Source organism: Pholis gunnellus (genome assembly GCF_910591455.1).
Source record: "Pholis gunnellus genome assembly, chromosome: 7".
NCBI lineage: Eukaryota > Metazoa > Chordata > Actinopteri > Perciformes > Pholidae > Pholis > Pholis gunnellus.
In genome coordinates this window covers 2,908,042-2,928,017 of record NC_136533.1, presented here as the reverse complement: position 1 = coordinate 2,928,017, position 19,976 = coordinate 2,908,042, and the positions used below count along the sequence as shown (strand labels likewise).

Sequence of the window (19,976 nt, the reverse complement as noted above, 5' to 3'; positions counted from 1 at the left end):
AAGGGAGGCGGAACGGACGAGTTAATGGAAGCTGAAGGATGTGCAGGAAGTAGTGGAGTGGTCATGCTACTGAAGGATGGAGGAGGGGGGGGGGGGAGGAGAGAGCAGCCTCTGGCATCAGCTTCAGAGAGGACAGGGGTTACTGGTGGGAAAAGGCCGAGGAAACCAATCTGACTACTCGAGACGGCGTAAACGTCTGCTTCACCTCAACTCGCTCCTGCCCGCTGAGGGACGGCTAACCTCTAGACCCCCGAGCGACATGTTTAGCGCCATGTCGTCAATGTCCAACTGTAGACACCGACACCGGCGGGGCTAACGTGACAACATGGTGGACGTAAAGGGGCCCCAGAGGGAGGACGTATTAAGGGCAGAGGAGGAGGAGGAGGAGGAGGAGGAGGGATGAGTAGAGAGAGAGAGAGAGCAGTGAGGTGCTTTAGAGTTGAGGGAGAGAGTCAGTGACATTAAACTGAATTGACCCACGAGCTATTCTGCCTCGTATTCCTGTGGTTAGATTGCCTGTAAGCTGATCGCTATACTATGCTATGCTATGCTATGCTATGCTATGCTATGCTAGCGCCGTGGAAAGACAGTCGAAGAAAAGTGGCAGCGGGGGAGATCTGGAGGGAGACGGAGCGTGGAGGAGCCTCTTTACCTGATGCTGTTGCCAGGGGGCTGCCCGCTGAGGCTCGGGGGCTACGGGAGGATGGAGCGCTAATGGAAGAGGAGGTGAAGGGGGGGTTTATGGAGGAGGGGCTACTGACAGTGGTGGCGGGGCTGATGACGGGGGGGCACTCTGCGCATGCCGCCGGCTGACGCTGAGAGCCCCGGCCTGAGAGGGAATGGGGGCAGGCACCCACCTGAGAGGCCGTCAGGGCTGGGACCAGGTCCATGGCAGGTTTGGGCGGCAGCTGGGGCGTCGCCGGTTTGAGCCCGACCGCGGGGGAGCGGCTGCTGTCCCCCAACCCCTTGATGGGTGGATGAGGAGGGGAGGGGGTCTGGGAGAGGCCCGGCTTTTTGGGAGGGATAGGGGGCGGGTTTCCCCGGTCGATCCTGGCCACCGTGGGCGACTTGAGGCCGATGGGGTGGCTCAGGCGGCCGGGGAAAGGGCCTCCCTCCGAGGCGGAGTGGGGCAGGCCCGGACGCAGCGGCCCGCCGCCTCCCGCCGGAGGGCTGGTGAAGCGCGAGAGGACCTGCGTGACGGTGTGGCGCGCTTGCTGCTTGGCGGCGTAGTTGTCCCGGTTGGTCGGGGTGGGGGAGAGGTCACGGGCCGGAGGGCTCTGGGACGCCGTGCCGTTTTGGTCCTGTTCCTGGAACTTGTAGCGGGCCGCCTGGACGCGGGGGCTGACCCCGCTGGGTAAGCCGTGCGGGGCTTGACCCTCCGAGCCGTTCTCCGTCTGCGCCAGTCCTCCTGAGCTGCTGTGGACGATTCCCCGACCGCTGGTCTTTGGCAGACTCAGGCCCACGTAGTTGGCGGGGGTCGGTTTGACGGGGATGGTGAGGGGGCTCTTCTTGGGACCCTCCACTTCGGCGGGGGGGAGGTCCGTTTGGCAGGACGCCGTTCGAGAGCTTATGGGCTCTGTGGCTACGGAAACGGACGTCACAGCTTTAGGTTTGGGTGGCGTGCTGGCGGCGGCTGCAGGTTCTACTCCGGCAGCAGCAGCAGCAGCAGAATGGGCGACAGCGGCGGCGGCGGTGGCGCCATCCTTCCCATCGCCCTGTTCAGTCCTGAGCTGCTCCACCTGCTGCCGCAGACTCTGGCTCTCCACCTCCTCGCGGCCCAGCCTGGCGCGCAGCTGCTCCCGCTCCGTGTCGAACTCCGACAGCTGCTTCTCCATCTTGGCCTCCATCTGCTGGCCGCGCTGCCGCTCGGTGCTCAGCTCGTCCTGCAGCCGGCCGGAGGCGCGGCCCTCCTCGTCCAGGCGGGCCTGGATCTCGTCAAATCGCTGCGACTCCTCCACCACCCGCGTGGCGAGCTGCTTGCACTCGCGCACCAGCATCATGACGATGTGCTTGTTCTTCTCGCGCTCGTCCTTCAGCTGCGCCGTCAGCTTGCGGTGATCCTGCTCCAGACTCTGGAGCTGCAGCTTCTCCATCTCCAGCTGCGAGAAGAAGAAGACAATACGCACAAAGTCAGGTGACAGCAGATAAAACGCAATATTTCACTAAAACGGGTGAGCTGGGCTTGGTAGAATTACACAAAAGACAGTTTTTATCTCGTGCTGAAATGATCAATTAATCAATTATGAAGGTTTAACATCAACACAGGGATGCACAACCAAAGTCAGTTGTAGCCCATTTGTAACACTTCCTGCAGCGCATTTATTTAAAATTTGCATCAGGAGGAACGTAAACAGCAGCAACAAAAACAAATCTCTGGGCCGACATCTTTATAATAATCAAACATGAGGAAAAAATATATATCTCTGCGAGTTAAATCTTTTATTACTAATCTCCTGATACTTTACAGACTAAGCAATTAATTTAAAAAATAGCTCAACAAATTAATTGATAGTAAAAATCTTAGCTGCAGCCGTAGCCTCATCTTCACTTAAATATACACTCGACACTTTAATAAACAAACTTGTTCTAACTTACTCCTTATTTGTTAGTTTGTTTATCGTATTTTTTATTCTTAAATGATGTTTTATATTATTGCACTGTGTTTACTGCCCCGCACCAATCACCAAGCCATATTTCTTGTATGTGCAAACGTGCCAGCTGTCTCACCGGCAACCTGACGTTACTCGACGTGGTTAAGTGGATAGCAGGGTCGTCCTTCAATCAGAGGATCGGCGGTTCAATCCCCGGCTCCGGCTTTGCTTGTTGCGCATGTACAAGCAAGACACTTAACCCCAAATTAGAAATGTGATAGAATCTGTAAATCGCTTTGGATAAAAGCCTCTGCTAAATGACTGTATTAGTGGATTAGATTAATCGTGCAGCCCTATTGAGGAAAAAGAGCTTATAGCTTTGCATTATATATGTATGAAATACATTGTTTGGGGGAGTAAATAAAGTGAAAAGGGGTCAAATATGCCAGAAACACCACAGCTTGTCAGCTTGCTGTAAAATCATCTGTTCCCCGGGAGTTATAACCCTCATTTATAACCCTGGAGAATTGTTTTGTGAAATAAAATAGGTCAAACTATCTAAATAATAAATATCGTACACGTAATTCTAAAGTCTCTCGTGCATTTATGGCTGGAGCTCCCCATGCACACACATATCTACAGGATGTATACGGAGCTCCAGTTCCACCGATAATCGGTACAATCACAGCTTTTTCTTTCAGTCTGTGATTTGAGTATTAGTCGGATAATGCAACCGCTTGCATTCTGCAGTAACGCCGCCAAGCCAAATCATTTGAAGTCATTCGTTAGTGGCAAAGCAAATATGAGCCCGGAAACACTTTTCTCCACGAGAGCGCAAACGAGCCGATTGATCAAATGAGCCGGGAAACAAAATATCTCGATTAACCGGACGGCAGCAGATATTTACACAAATAGCCGGGCGGCTCGGGGAAAGAGTCAGATTTGATCTATTTCGGAGAGACTCGGTGTCTCTGCGTACGGTTGAATTTCGATGACTTGTCAAAGCCCGGCTCTCTATATCTGGACCGCCGCCGCTATTGTTAGCTCAGAGCCGGCTTCACAGAGGGTAATGAGGCTTAACCGCCAAGACCCCACTGCTCTAACAAGCCTCCAAACAAAAGAGTTGACACCCCCCCCCCCTGTCCCAAACGAGACCCCCACCCGTCCCGCCGGAGTCCTCCTCCACACCCCCACCACCACCACCAAACCATCAGGGGAGAACATCTCACCACCGGCTGATGCTGAGGAGGAGCGAGGGGGTTGATAAGCACACAGGAGCGCCGGTTCCTTCCTCAAAAGGAGGCGCTACGACCAGCTGCTAATTGGGTGAGGATTATGTCTGCTGGGAGTCGGCCTAGTGCCTCAGAAACAAACTCATTTAGGGATGCTGTGAAGGATGTTTAAAACACTGTATGGCAGTTCATTTAAAAATACATCTAATTGGGATTATTTGGAAAGATGTGCGATTGTGACAGAATCAGAGTGCACGATCATTTGAATTATTATTAATCTCATTTTCATGGAAAAGCCATATTAAAATGATTGTGGTGGGATATTTTTGCAGGGATCTGTACTGAAGATGGTCAAACTTCTGAACACTTAACTTTTCCCTCTCGCTCCTCTTTTCCATTCTTGTCTCTGTCACTTTGTACAAAAACAAGCTAACAACACTATGAATTCCTGCCAGGAGAAGGTTGAGTATGAATCCATTGGAAGTAAATCGATTTCTATTCCACCGCAGAACAAATTAGAGACGCAATGAAGGAAAACAATCAGATCTGGATCCTCTCCTACTATATGATCTACATTTCAAAGGCAATATCAGCATCACAACGAAGATCAAATGATGCAACTGAATGTCTTCTCCTGCTCTTAAATGGGACTGTAACCCCCCCCCCCCCCCCCTGAATCCTCCCCTGAAGGTCTATCCTGACACCTGAAAAGCAGCAGCGCCGAGGTGTCAGAGCGGCTTGTTCAGCCACTGTGGAGAATTGGGGCTGAAAGAAGAAGGGAGCGAAGGAGGAAGCCCGAGAACTATTTAAAGAAGAAAAAAAGTGCATTTCAGCGCCGGCTGCAGCGACCTTGCTTCCAAATTCAGCCTCGCAACACTTTGGCTGCATGTTTACCCACAAAACCCTGACAAAGACAGTGCGTCTTCGTCAATGTCGCGGGTGTTTCCTGAAGATCAGGAACTTCAACTTCATGAATGATTCATGGTGAAGAAGGGGGGGGGGGGGTTCTTCATTATGCCCACAAACACATTCAGAGAGAGTTTCATACAACTGCCGTGCGGCCTTCAGCTTGCCCGAGCCCTCATGGATAATTCAACAGCTCACTCAGAACGCCGGGGAGGGGATAAAGATAGCACGGGGCAAACTCAGTCTACCCAGCAACCAGAAGATCCCTCTGAGCACACGGAGCATGTGTCTTTTAGCAGCAGTTTGGTTTGTTGTTGATGTTGTAATGGTTCCAACAAAACCCATTTATCCCCGCATGACGGGTCGCTGCCCCTGTTGTTGACAAGTTAGGCACAACTGTGCAAATCGGTGATTTATTCTGTGCTAAACAGGGTAACCTGTTGTTTTGTGCCGGATCTCCTTTTAGGCATGTGTTCAGGGTCAAACCCCCCCGAAAGGGGAATCAGTTCAAATTAGTAGAAACTCAAGAGTATTGCGGTCCGGAGTTGAGGGTTCTTCTATCGGTTCTTTAGACGTTCTGGAGTGAGATGTCCTCAAAGACACATCATGGCAGAGAGAAGAAAAAGATCCAACTTGTGGCTACATTCTACTCCACCTGTTTGGAGGTTTTTCACGCTTTATACGCCAACAAGTTCCACGGCGACATTAGCACTGCAACATATAACTCGACCAACCTAATCAAGTTGGGAAAGCAATGTTTAAGTCAAGCCCGACGTTGCCTTACAGATAAAAGAATGATCTCGGTCACTCCAAAACAGTGAAGCGTATTAATGAAACACTGGGTTTGGATCGGGGTGCAACGGACTCTAAACTCACTCAAACTTGAGTCCCAGACGGAGATCTTAAGAGATCTCTCACGCTTGGCAGATACAGATCGTTGGTATACAAAGCTCCAGACTGCTTTTCTTCCTCCACCATAACCAAAAATCTCTTCAACCGCCCTGAAGTGTAAACCGTCAAATATTCTAAATGTTGTCCTTTAACTTTGTTACTGTCATCCAAAGTGGTTATTTGCATAAAAGCTCGTATAGGATCGGTACCCTGCCGATACCCAAAGGTATGTTATCGGTGCATCTTTACCCAAAACGGCATCACAAGCGCTCGTCTCATGTTGTAGTTATGAAAGGAGGAAATCAAGCTTTTACATGAAGTTGTTCACTGACGTGGTGAAGCAGCAGAAATGTTTCTGACTCTCTCTGTGATCGCTCACTTTTGTTTGGCAATGAAACAAAAGAGTAGAAGAGCTGTTCCTGTTGTTTCGTCATTACAGTGTGAGCGATAATCAATCTCTGGCAAGAAAACAGCAGAGAGGATTAAATCAGATCCCACGGCTTGTGTAAATGTCATGGCTCAGTTCAGATGGTACAAAAGGCACAAAAGATATTATTAAAGATTTGATCTATGGCTTAATGTCTTTTTTAGCTTCTGGAGAAGCAAAACACATGGTATTTTCATACTTTATCGTGTTTTTAAATGTCACTGTGATGCATCGATTCCCTTATGCGAAGCAATTATAGCGTCTGTGTTTGGAAGGTGCAACACAAATAAACTCCGTCACAGACGCAGAGACTCATGAGATGCACCTCATCCTCATCCATCAGCCAAGATGTAACGGTCTGTGTGGCAGGTAAGATCGTTCCATATCCAAAAATACATTATAGCATGATTCACACATATCATGCTCTTTATCAGGTTCATATTTGTACTTTTAATTACAATGAGTAGCGCTGCCCCCACTGAGTCAATAAGGCAACTAATCAGTTGTTTTTAGATTTATTAAACTAAGATTTCTTAACAAACCTCTCCGGTAAAGCAGATTTAAAGTGGTGCTTTTGTGTGATTCTGTAACGGAAACACTCGGTTTTACAGATCTGTCGATTAAATCAACAAATCAATTACTCAACAGCATCTTATCAAAGAACTTCTTTGGTCGAGACGGCCCTACTACTGAGCCTTTATGTGGCATAGGAAGGGGACGGCATTGTTTAATCACATGTTTTACAGTGTGTGGGTTGGACCTCCAGATACCCAAATGTGTCTAAACAAGCACTGACAGTGAGGTTTTCATGAAATGCCCCTTTTAAAATTAAAAAGTATTAAATGTTTGTCTTGTGATTGGTCCTCGCAGGCTTGTTTACTTATTATCTGATCATATTTCCTAATCTAAATATATATGGAAACTTTTATAAATTACATTTTATTTAAGCAAACTTCTTAAACACTGATACTTACCTTTACCACGACAAAACACATCAGTACCCAGCTACAGTGGTAGTGCTGTGATAACAACTGAGATATTGTACGTTCACATTTGATGGATGGAATCACTCACACACACACACACACACACACACACACACACACACACACACACACACTAAACCACAATCCCAAAATCTATTTAACCAGCTTTCCTGTCAAAACATACCACTTCCTACCGCTCCCTTCCTCCCGCTCACTCCTTCTTATTCCATACCTCCTCCTCCTCCTCATCTGTGTGTGTGTGTGTGTGTGTGTGTGTGTGCGTGTGCGGTTAAAGGTTCTATTTGAACTATATTGTCTCTGTTATTATTACAGAGTTCAGGGACAGGACGCACACACATTCACACGGTATTGTCTTCGTCACTCACCCATATTCGTTCCGCCCGTGATTCATCCAAACAGTTTCACACACGAGTCAAAGTGCAAAACCAACAGTTTTAAACTCTCAGTCCTCCATCAAGCTGAACGCCGGTAAAGCTTAAAGAGCAATATGCAATAAACACACAAGCACTTTAATCTACAGTGTTGTCAATGTCTAATGTTTCTTCCTGTATGTTGTTAAATGGTTTCATGTTGTTATCCCTGCCAGGAGAATAAGCAGCGATCTCTCACTTGTATGTGTGTGTGTGTGCACCTCTGTGTCTTATCCACGAACCTGTAAGAACTACTGCTAACGACTGCAAACACAAACTCTGCTGAGGACCTCTCAGCCAGCGGAAGGCTCAGTGGAGGAAAACAGTTTCTTTACTCTTATTGTTTTGGACTGTTTGGTGCTTTTGGCTAACGGCTAACGGAACTTCCAGTATACACACTGCTGAGTACATCTGCTGACTTTGAGCCGATTGCCTGCATACACCACCGCTTGTTTTTGAGTTTAAATGAAGTGTGTTTTACGACGCCTTACAGTCCACCGTCCTCGACGGGGGGGGTTAGCCAATTGTGTGTTATATTCATTCAATCACACAGTACAGACGTGGTTGTTGCAGACACACCTGGCGAAGATCTGCACTCAACTGAGTGCACATTTCTAGTGTTTGTGATGTTTTATATTCAAAGCAACTGTGTGCCCAAGAAAGATTTCCCTTCGGGGACAATAAAGTTAATTTATTTATCCGTATTCCTCAACACAGAGAGAGAGAGAGAGAGAGAGAGAGAGAGAGAGAGAGAGAGAGAGAGAGAGAGGAAACATGGGACAGGGCTACAGCAAACACCTGGCTGCCCAGTTAATCAGAGCCACATAATCCTACAGAGACCTGTGACACACACACACACACACACACACACACACACACACCAAAAATAGAAATGACACACCAGAAAACAGGAACTACACACTATACACACACACACTGTTATTCACATCCTCTGAATTCAAATGTACGACGAAAACATGAATACACACAGACAAGCGTACAGTTTTCTTCCTCTGGAGACTTTCAGCCACAGAGATTTGAGTCATAAATAAACACAATCTGTGGTCAAACAGAAGAAACCTCTCTGACGTAAACACTTCCTGTATTTACCGTCATTAAATCTGACAATCTCACGCAGAATAAACAGAATCTATAGAAACACACGGTCACAAATGAGGCATTTTTGTATAAAATGTAATTGTGTTGAAGCTGCAAGGCACTAAAAATGGTTCAGCTGTTGGTCCAATCGCTGATAACTACACTAATGATTCCTCCTCCTCCTCCTCCTCCTCCTCCTCCTCCTCCTCCTCCTCCTCCTCCTCCTCCTCCTCCTCCTCCTCCTCCTCCTCCTCCTCCTCCCGGGTGCCTTACCCTCTTCTGGCGGCTCTCGGCGGCGGCCAGCTGGGCCGACATGCGCTCCTGCATCTTCCTGCAGTGGGCCATGACGGCCTCCAGCACGGAGATGGGGCTGGAGCCCAGGGGCCGCCGCTCCTTGTCTCCTCCGGGGACCCCGCTCTCGAAGTCCCTCTGAAGGGCCAGGAAGGGGTCGGTCAGGCTGTAGTGACCGTATCGCTCTTGGAGAAACACCTCCTTCCTCTGAGCCTGGACACGAAAAAAGAAAGAAGGAGGGGAGAAAACATTAATGGACTTAACCAGGATGTTAACCGCTGAACTAGACCCGAGGTGTACTTATACACACAAATATGTGACATAGAAAGGTTTGTGTCCTCGTCACCATCCTCTGATGTCCAACAACACACAGCGAGAGAGGAAGCACATATTCATGGTTGTAAACGGTGCTACATCAGCACCCAGCCCCCCCCCCCCCCGCGTTGTGGTTTCAACGGTTCACCACTCGTCCCTGACCGCTGCGAGTCCGCCCGTCTGACTCCCACCCAGCACTCAGACTCGGCTGCTCTCAGGTTACAAAGACGGATGGAGACGGAGTCAGAAGTGACAGCAGGAGGCTCGCCTGGCTGATGAGGACCCCGGCTCTCACAGCCAGACCGAGGTATCACACTGTAGGCCTCACCTGAGCACCTGCCCGATGCTAGAACTAATGGCACTATTTTTTGTGGGTGATTTAAACAACATGAGCCTCGACTGATCTTCCCCTGCACAGCTGCAGCCTCTCGTGTTTACCATTCGTCTTCTGGCTTTTGTGACTTCCAGAGAGAATGTAAACACGACGAGGTTCGAGCAGCATGAAGGGAACGGCACGTGACCGCGGCGGCTTAACGGCTACGGCCAGAGAACAAAGAACAACAGCTAACAGTCCATTATTTGGCGGAGAGCTTCAGAGAAGTCTGCAGATCAGTTTATTTTTTTAAACAAACAGAAGAAACTGCGCTGCGTCCGTCGTAGCTGTGGTAGAAACGTTTCCTCCTGCTCCTCAGGAGATCGGGTGCTGAGTGACATGTGGGTGAAAGTTGACATCATTCCCATGTGGCGACAGACAGCAGGTGTGACACCGCCAAAATAAAAGCATGACAAAGACACAAATCCACTGTGTGGGTCCAATGAGCAAGTTTAACAACAAGTTTACAGGTTTCTATGTACAATACCTTATACATTATTTGATTCACTATGTAACTATTTATTGTGTACAATTTGCTACTCTTCTTTTACCTTCTAGTTTTATTTTTTATGATTTTTTTTTTTACACAGTAAAGTCAAAATATGAATAACAAACATCATGTAACTATTTATAAAAACAAAGAAAATATAAAATAATAATAATAATTAAATAGAAAAATCTTCTGGATGGTAAAAAACAGATGTGTTTTTGTGTGGGGGGTTTCAGCACTAAAAAGGATCTTCACTAAAAAAAGATGCGTCTGTGATGCAATAAAACTACTTCTTTCTTCGTGAATTGCAATTATTTTACAACCAGAAAATCTCTTACAGCAGCTGCACAGAGAGCAAACCCTCTGACCATAAGAGGAGGTGAAGCATCAGGACACCAAGTCACACAAACAGGATTCATAAGAGCGAGAGCGCGATGAGGAAATATAGCTGTAAGACAGTTAAAGATGGAGTTTAACTATAGTGAAGGTAAATGAATGACAGCAGGTTTTCACATCTATAAAGCAGCTTTCTCTTCCACAAACTGCAGCTTCAGAAGATTATGTATTTAAATGAGTTTAAATGATTCACATCTATGAGCAGCAGAAGGTTGGTGAGGGAGGAATATCTAATAAACTGGTGGGAGAGACGTTTTATGTGAAAACGTGGAGGCGAGAACAAAAAAAAAAAAACGACACAAAGAGACTTAAGAAACAGACATCAGAGACAAAGAGGGACGGACGACGGGACGGCGCTGCTTAGACGCTTCACCAAAGAAGGAGATGGAGTTTAGAGAGTCTAACAATACACACACACACACACACACACACACAAAGAGTGTGAAGATGGATGGTGAATCCTGAGAAGACGGAGGCAGCTCAATATAAACACATTACTGAGAAGTGAGAGAGAGAATTAACAGAAAGATAGAAAGTTATTCAGAAGCGTGTCTCCGTGGTGTGTTCATGTCTTTAGAAGCAGTTTAAGTCATCAACAGATACCAACATGAAACTTCACCTGTTCATTACTGACATTAAGACAATTATTTTTTGTATTACAAGTTTTCTAAATTGTATGTTTAAATATGCAAATGAGGTGAATTTAGGAGAAAATCGACAGACGCAAATAAACAGAGTAGTAAAATATGCTGAATGTGTATTTTAGGATGTTTTCCTGACAGTAGTCTGAAAAAAGACATGTTGGGAAAATCTCTAAATTGATCAGTGCAAGAAGAGCGATGTTTTGTTTAGTCTTAATTTAAAAGAAGTAATGAAACCACGAGTTAACCAGCTGTTTAGAAAGCTACGGTTGGTAAAATCAGGACTGTCTGGATGCAATTATAATTATGCACAATTAAATCCTCGTTCACTTCCTGGCTGTTCAATATTTCCTGGTCGCGAGGCTCAGGGTCAGAGGTCACTCTATTACAGAATCCCGGTTGGATCTAAACCCTCTGAGATCTCGTCAGCTGTCGAACGCTGAGCTCCCCCGAGGCTCCATTGATCCCATAGATCCACTGGTTGTCATTAGAGGAGAGCTACCGCATGCAGGGGAGCCTGACCCGTGCAGACGTGTTCCCACCGAGGCTTCCAGAAGATTTGTTTGACTTTATTCAGAATCTTCTTGTTGAGATGATTATGAAAAGTCTTATTGACATGAGCGTCGGATCAAAAACTCTTCAATCTACAGGAACTAAACTCACTCAATGACTAAGAATATCTCAACTCAAGACCCAACTACTAGATGTTTATGGAGATAACATGACAATGTGGCAGACTTAACTATTTTATTGAATAAACTTCATTTATTGACAAAGTTGCGGTCCTGGAACCTTCAGGTGAATTCTCGGGGCGTAACGACACATCGATATGGATCGATATATATCGATTCAATGATCATTGATACAAATCATGGATATATATATATACGGGTATGGATATGTATCATGGATACAAAGTAAAAACATCAATACACATCAACGTCTTTAATAGACGCCTTGAAACTCCTACAGAGGCCGCTCAGGCCTTTAAACGCGTCCACGTTTTCAGTTTCACCGTCTGCGCCGCAGCTAACTGAGGCCCTCCAGCCATCGCAGTTAATAAGGTTTAAAGAAGATGTTTACCCGCTGGTTTTTGCAGGGATGGTATTGTATTTACAACAGTAATACTATAGTATTTACAAGTGCAGCAGTGGTGGAGTGAGACCTCGGTATTATTAGCATCAACCTTTACAGGCATGCTGCACTCGGTGAGGGGGAAGAGAGAGTTCGTCTCAGCAGAGAAACACAGATGGACGAGGAGATGGAGGGAAGTGGAGGACAGATGAGGGAGGTGGAGGAATGACAAAGGACAGGAGCAACAAATAAAATCAGATAGACGAGGCGGAGAGGGAGCCATGAAGCCCGGCAACTGGGGACCAGAAGAGGCCCTCAGCAGAAAGAAGACGTAAGAGGGTCCTCCAAAACTTTACGGAGAGCTGAATGCACTCAAGTGTTCCAATTTAACTCCATTCACGACTGTGTGAATGTTAAATCAGTGGCCGTCTGCCAATCTCCAGCTCCCATACAAATGAATAAATAAATAATCGGGTCAAACAGACGGAGCTGTTCGTGTCCGGGGAAATATACAAGCAAACATTAGAGGAGGAAGTGCTTGAGGGGGGCTTCATGTTGAGCGTCTGATGAACAGCAGAGGGGTTTGAGGAAGAGCTGGAAATGTTTCGGGGGAAAAGAAACTATGAAAGAAGGATAAGTAAAAAAAAACAAGAGCGAATGATAAAAGACTTTCACCAAAAAGACCCTGCACCTGATTAAGAAATTGGATGAAAAAAAGAAACTTCTTCTTGAGGTAGTGTTCATGAAGTCCCGCAGGAAGACGGTCCTCATCTGAGATGCACTCAGACTAGAAGGAGTCTCGTTCCAGACGGACACTCTTCATCAGTTCCCCGCTTCGGTCTGCCAGCAGCCGCTTGTTCATCACAGCAGTGTTTTCTTTTATTATTCACCAAGTCTGAGTCCAAGAAATGAAAGTACAGAAGAATGTACATGGTCTCTTAGTATCTATCGTGGTTCGAATCAAGGACACTTAATTCCAATCCATTAAGGATGAGATTGCAAAAAGAAGTCTGGTTGTATAGAAGTCTATGAGAAAATGACTCTACTTCTCTCTTGATTTATTACCTCAGTAAACATTGTAAACATGAGTTTATGGTCTCAATCTCTAGTTTCAAGTCTTCTTCAATACAGCATGATGTTCATTTAGTAAATGATGGTCCATTTAGAGTCAGACAGACCATAAAGCAGGGGATGCTTTAGGGGCGGGGCTACACGGTGATTGACAGGTCTCTAACAGAGACGTATACGGCGTCTCTACGTCACTCGTCCTCAGTCCAAATATGGTCACTTCCTGTTCACTGGTTGCCAAAAGTCAAGATGGCGACGGCGAAATAGCCGAACTTAGGCTTCAAAACGGCAGTCCACAAACCGAATAAGACCAGAAAAGACACTATGCATGTAAAGAGGCCAATGTTCGGCCTACATTGATATATCTGTGGCAGCCGGATATTTGAATACATTTGAGAAAAGTTTTTATTGGATTTAACAACCTGTAGTTGTGCTTCCACATTAAACATTCTGTGTGCAGACAGCACCTGCACTGACTATGATAGAAATACATGCAAGAACAATAATAAACAAAGGGCACAATCACATCAATACTAAAGCCAAAGTGTTTTATCGTGCAGTCTTAAGCGGTGCCGGTTTTCCTGCCGCGTAACGCCTGAGCCGAGGCTCGCCGGGAGGACGGCGGCGTCATATCGACCTTACCCTCTGCGGGCTCTTGTTTCAGTCACACGGGGACGGGTCAGCCCGGCGTGGTTGTCAACTGCATCCTGTCCATTCAAACCTCCACCTTCAAGCTGAAGCAGCTCTCACATTTGTCACTTTTAGACACATGACTGATGCGACAGAAGAGCTGAGCGCCTTTCCTCAAGGACACTCGGCATTTGAAACCTCGCCAAAGCGCTATTATTTATTTTGTTCTGTGTAATTTGCTGTGAGGGAGTTTTTCCCCTACTTCTTCTGGTCAATTTTAAGGGAAAATCTGTGCTTTTTTCATTTATTGTGTCATAGCGTGGCCGGGTGAATCAGTCACTGTGTTTACAGAGAGTACAAATACAAACATATTAAGAATGTATATATTGTGAGATTTGTATATAATGCAAATTAATTATTATGTTACCTTGCATGACAAGTAAAAAATGTTTGTTAGTGTTACAACTCCATGAGCATGTATACAATCTAGTCTAGAAAGTGACCTTAATTGCTTTGCTGATGAGAAAAAAAGACTGAGGGGGATGAATACGATCTGGAAAGTAATTCAATTACAATCAATTAGAATCAAAAGTCTGATCAGTGAATGTTTGCATCGCAGTTAGTGACATAAAGAACCAAAACTGAGAAACAAAAAGAACATTTGTCAGTGATTTTTTTCCACCGCATGCCAAAAGCAGTGCAGATTGGAGCTTGATGATATGGTTGAAATCAAATGTTTGTTCAAAACATGGAGCTGTGTTTCACTGTTTTCACAGCATTACATCGGACCAAATGTGTCAAACTACAATATAGATAAACTATTTTTCCAATCATAGCATTCTCATAACTATTTATGTGAAAAAAAGGAATTTGTAGAATGATATAAGCTCAAAGCATCACAATAGGATTTCCTTGGAAATGTCGAGCATTAGTATTGATTAAAAAGATTAGACCGATATTTACAATGAATACAATAAAAAGTTGAAGTAGTGCTTTTGAAACTGGGAGATAAAATCTACGTCTCCCTCACAATCCTCTGTTCCAAAAGTTCCCGAGTTAATTAAAAGGTTTGTAGGTTTCATAATCTGCCAAAATATACCATTAAATTCAGCGTACTTTCTATTTTTATGCTGATTTTACAGACTTCCGCTTTGCCTTGAGCTTTATTTCAAATACTCGCAAAACACAAATTTGTGCCGCAAGAAATTTCAGGGTACAAATGCTTTCAAGACTTTTCTTCTATGTGCTTCTCCGCATGATAACCGACCTGATTTATGTTTCACTCCTGAGGTGCCTCCTCGCTGACTCCACTCTCGATTCGGTTTTCTAGGTCAGAGCGGAGACAAACAGCGTTGAGCGAGGAGCAGATTTAGATTGGATGACTGTGTGTGTGTGTGTGTGGGGGGGGGGGGGGGGGGGTCGTTTTGGATCCATTTCTGATCTCTGGAGATATGGAAGCCTCCAAAACACTGGAGGACTCTCAGTGTGTGTGTGTGTGTGCATGTGTATCAGCAGGGGGTGGACGGTCCCTCGAGATGCACCGGACCCCGGGGATGATGGCAACAATCCTGAGGCCCATCTGTCATTCACACACATGCACTCACACCAATTAACCCGCGTTTGCTTCGACGCGCACCCTCTCAAAGTATCAGTCAATGAGCCGTGATGCGGCAGCACGGACATTTAAACCCAATAAAGCGTGGAACGTAAACCAAATCTCAGACACTTGGGATTGACACGGTGGCACCTTCAGCTCGTACTGTGAAAACTGAAGCTAAAGGTCATCAGCTGCAACCGCAAGTCTCCTCGACGAAAGTCACAGAACACACACAGAAAAACCCTCCAGACAAACACGGGAGTGTCGGAGCTTGTGTTTGCTAGTATGTGAAGGAACGCTCGAGGCAAAGTGGAAGTCTGTAAATTCAGCTAAAAAGCTGAATTTAATTGTCTATATGTTAGACTACGCATATTATGTTTGCTCTCTTTTAGAGATCTTCAATGAAGACATTTTCCAGACACCCACAAACCTCACGAAACAGCACCATCTTACCTCCAGCAGTTCAGGACGTTTTTTTACTATTTGATTAATAGTTCAAAAGACGATCGTCTTTGAAACAGCTGACTTGGTTGAGTTGGTTAAAACAACATGCTATGGTTTTGGTGTCAAATGTTGGCGAGGTAGGCAAACGCTTCTTCAGAGGAAACTTATTCAAGGCTGAGTTGGCGTTGCCTCAAGTCTGACATGAAGCGGATAGGTAGGTAGTTAGTTGACGCATCTGTTTCACCCTCTAACTACCTACCTACCTACCTACCCAACCAACCAACCAACCAACCATCTACATACTTACTCAATCAACTACCCAACCAACCATCTACCTACCTTCCCAACCAACCAACCATCTACATACCTACCCAACCAACTAACCAACCAACCATCTACATACCTTCCCAACCAACCAACCAACCATCTACATACTTACTCAATCAACTAACCAACCAACCATCTACCTACCTTCCCAACCAACCAACCATCTACATACCTACCCAACCAACTAACCAACCAACCATCTACATACCTTCCCAACCAACCATCTACATACCTACCCAACCAACCAACCAACCATCTACCTACCTTCCCAACCAACCAACCATCCATCTACCTACCTTCCCAACCAACCAACCAACCATCTACATACCTACCCAACCAACCAACCAACCATCTACCTACCTTCCCAACCAACCAACTAATCAACAAACCTAACCAACCATCTACCTACCAACCTACCTACCTACTTGCCTGACTGGCTTCTTACCTACCTAACTAACTACCTAATTAACTATACTAACTATCCAAGCCTAAAACCAGTGTCACCAAGGACAGGAAATACCAAAGACTAAGTTTATCAACTGAAGCATCACCATCTAATAAAGGACGCCACATGAAAGCACTTACACCATTACCAGCAATTAGACGGCTCCCCTAGGACAGGTGCTTTCGGGTAACCGAGCGATAAAGGTTTTTAGATACCTTAATTATCTCCCTGAGGGGACACAGCTTTGAATGCTGACTTTGTTTTAAATACGTGGGTCAAATCAGCTGGTTGAACTAGAATAACTGCAGTTGTAGTTGTTTTCAGTCATGCACCCGTCTCTTTCACCTCACACAGTAACTCTGCATCAAGTCTCTTCTTCCTTTCTCCCAGTTTGAAACCCTGCAAGACCCTCAGCAACAAACTAACAGTACACAAAAAAAATCAATAAACCATAATATGATAACAGCGAGTTAGTCCCCATTATTAGTACATAAACTGTGTTTACTAAAATGGATCATTTCAGATTTGTTAGAGTAGAAAAAACATTTGGATCACGATCACAATAATACGTACAGTAAGCACGTTGAAAGGGCATCCTTCACATTTAAAAACATGCACAACACATAAATCTCAATCAGTATGCAGAGTGATGATGGTTGGTGGCTACAGTAACACTGAGTCAGATATCTATCCCAGCAGGCCATGAGAGAGAGAATCTGACACTCCATGACCTGCAGTCACGTGGGATTTCACTTTGCTGGAGGGATCAATACGAGCAAAAAGATTTGATTTGACGAAGAGAAACAGATAACAGTGTGAGCTAGAGCACGGACCAGAGAGGAGGTGCAGAATGAATTAGACTGAGATAAAAGAGAAACATAGAAAGGTTCAGGGGGGAAATGAGGTGGAAACAGGAGGAAAAAGCATGGGAGAGACTGTCAGAGAAGGGGGGGGGGGGGTGAAAGTACTGCCTCCTCTGGTTACGCAACATGTTGACGGTTCAATGTGTCACTGAGCCTGAACGCCATCACCTTTTTATCGCCCAGATCTCGTCCAACACGGAGATCGTGTTTCTCTTCATCTTGTGGCAAAAGGCGGCGGCGAGACGAGAATGTGCAAGTTCATCAGCTCCACTACAGGGACGCAATTAACAGTTTAGTTTCACGTGTCGGATGAAGTCTTCAAAGTCAGTTGTTTGTCCAGACCAACAGTCTCAAACCTAAAGATATTCCAGAAGCTGAAACCGGCAAATGTGTGTTTTTTCCCCCCAATACATCAACTTATTGTTTAATCATTAAGGCGTAATAAAGTTTGTCTTCTTGGTTTGAATTACTGAGCCTCTGTGTTGTACAATATGTGTACATATTAAATATGTCCGTTCCGCACAACCTAATTGGTTGATGCCTTTATTTGCACAAAGAAAATGTAGATTTCTAACTGTGTATTTAACACATTCCTTCCGTGCAAAAGTATTCATTACAAAAAACTGTTAATATATTGAAGTCCGAAGGTGGACTGGTCTCTGCTGGAGTCTGAGCTGAAGGAGTTTCTGGTGAAGCTGCGCGATCAGATGACGAGCATTAAGAATAACTTCATAGAAATAGACCATCTTCTCTCTGATGGTCTCGTTTACTGATGGAGGTCATGTAGAGGATCAGGACTAAACTGAGACTGGTTCACAACCAGTTAAAAGGTTCCTCACAGTAACTTTAAGTACAGAAATGTAACCAAAAGTTGGACTTCATTACATAATTATACCGTAAAAATGATTCCCTCGTACTGGTGGTCGTAGTCTATGAACTAAAACCTCAGTGGGTGCTTGTGGCATCACGTCTGCAAAACTATTTCACTTGATCAGCTCGACCAGTGGAAGCGATTCCAAAATCCATCACTCATTTATCTCTGTGTCTGCGGTTGTCCGATGGGGGGGTTGTGTTGCCCTCGAGGCGTCGACGCTGTCAGCACAGAGCTGTCATCCCTCTGACATCAGTGAGGAACCAGGCCACTCTTATGTAACCAACCAACGACAGGACAGCAGTGATCAGCTCCTGGAACCTTTAACTGGTTATGAAACAGTACATTTAATAACTGATGCAAGGTTTCAGTTTGTAACGATCAACCGGTTTATCAATAATGGGGTCATTTGGAGATGAAACTATAAACTATAAAAAAATATGGCTCCTTTTGAAAGTGACAAACTGCCTCATCTTTTTCCTTTCGTGCAGAAATTTGTTGGAGACAGAAGTGCAAAAACACGCACACACATCTCTACTGTTAATGTGTCACCACGCAGACTGGAGGCGTGGTGATACTCTTTCTTTTTTTTACCCAGAATCCCACGCGGTGGCAGCTCTCTCCACTCATGTTTAATGAGTTCAGCTGACAGCCTCAATGAAAGTTTGATGAAGCCCCAGATACTGTATGCCCCCCCCCCCCACACACACACACACACATTCTCTGCAGCCCTAAAGAGTAGCTACAGATCTAATGATAAATAATCCTCATGTGAATGAGACTCACTTCATGCCATCATGTGATGAAGTCTCTCTTTCTCTCTCCTGAAAACAGTAACCGATGACAATCACAGTTCAACGTTCTCAGGACTTCCTAACCCTCTCGTCCTAAATCTCTCTCACTCACAACAAAGCAACACACCACCGCGAAGAATCGGACCGCTGGACATCAGCCAATCGCCCTCCATCTCCACGACGTAAGAGGAATTTAAAACCGGCAACGGATTTAATTTTCTAAAAGGGCTTCTTCTTTTTGATGGTCTGTAAACGGCTCCAGACGTGAGATGATTAAAGTTACAGAGAGCTACAACGTATTGGCTGTTTGTCTAGTGGTTTTTTTGTAGGTCGAGGAAAACAAAGTCAAAATCACTTTTATTAAATTCATCATTACATCTTGGGAAATAATCCATTTCTCCGAGAGCGAGATGAGAAGATTGATACCAACCTTGTCCTCGAGTATGGCGCTTAAGTCGGGAGGCACTTAGCTTAGCTTAGCTTAGCATAAAGCCTGGAAGCAGAGGGAGACACTAGCCTAGCTCTGTCCAACATAATACAAAGTGTTATTTCGTGAGCTTTAAACATGCAAGTAGACGTGTTTTTGAACTTGGGAAAGAGTGTCTGCTAGCAGTTTGCCCCTGTATCCACGCTTTATGCTATGCTAGGCTAAACGCATCCGGACTCCATCATTGTACTTACGAAGCGCAGGCATGAGATTAATCTTCTCATATTACTCTCAGAGAGAAAGCCAGTGAGTGTCTCAAAGTGGTGAATTAATAATTACATAAAAGTGAATAAACTGCGAAAGTCAAA

At 45.4% G+C, this 19,976-nt stretch overlaps 1 protein-coding gene across 1 annotated transcript in view; it reads right to left on the bottom strand.

Annotated features, from left to right (window-relative positions):
• Positions 1-19,976, bottom strand: part of cttnbp2 (cortactin binding protein 2) — a 75,025-nt gene that overhangs the window by 28,268 nt on the left and 26,781 nt on the right. The window contains exons 3-4 of the mRNA XM_079162725.1: positions 8,836-9,066; positions 653-2,099 (exon numbers count right to left, since the gene is read on the bottom strand). Coding sequence (XP_079018851.1) covers positions 653-2,099; positions 8,836-9,066 — 1,678 coding nt within the window. The remainder of the gene's footprint in view (positions 1-652; positions 2,100-8,835; positions 9,067-19,976) is intronic.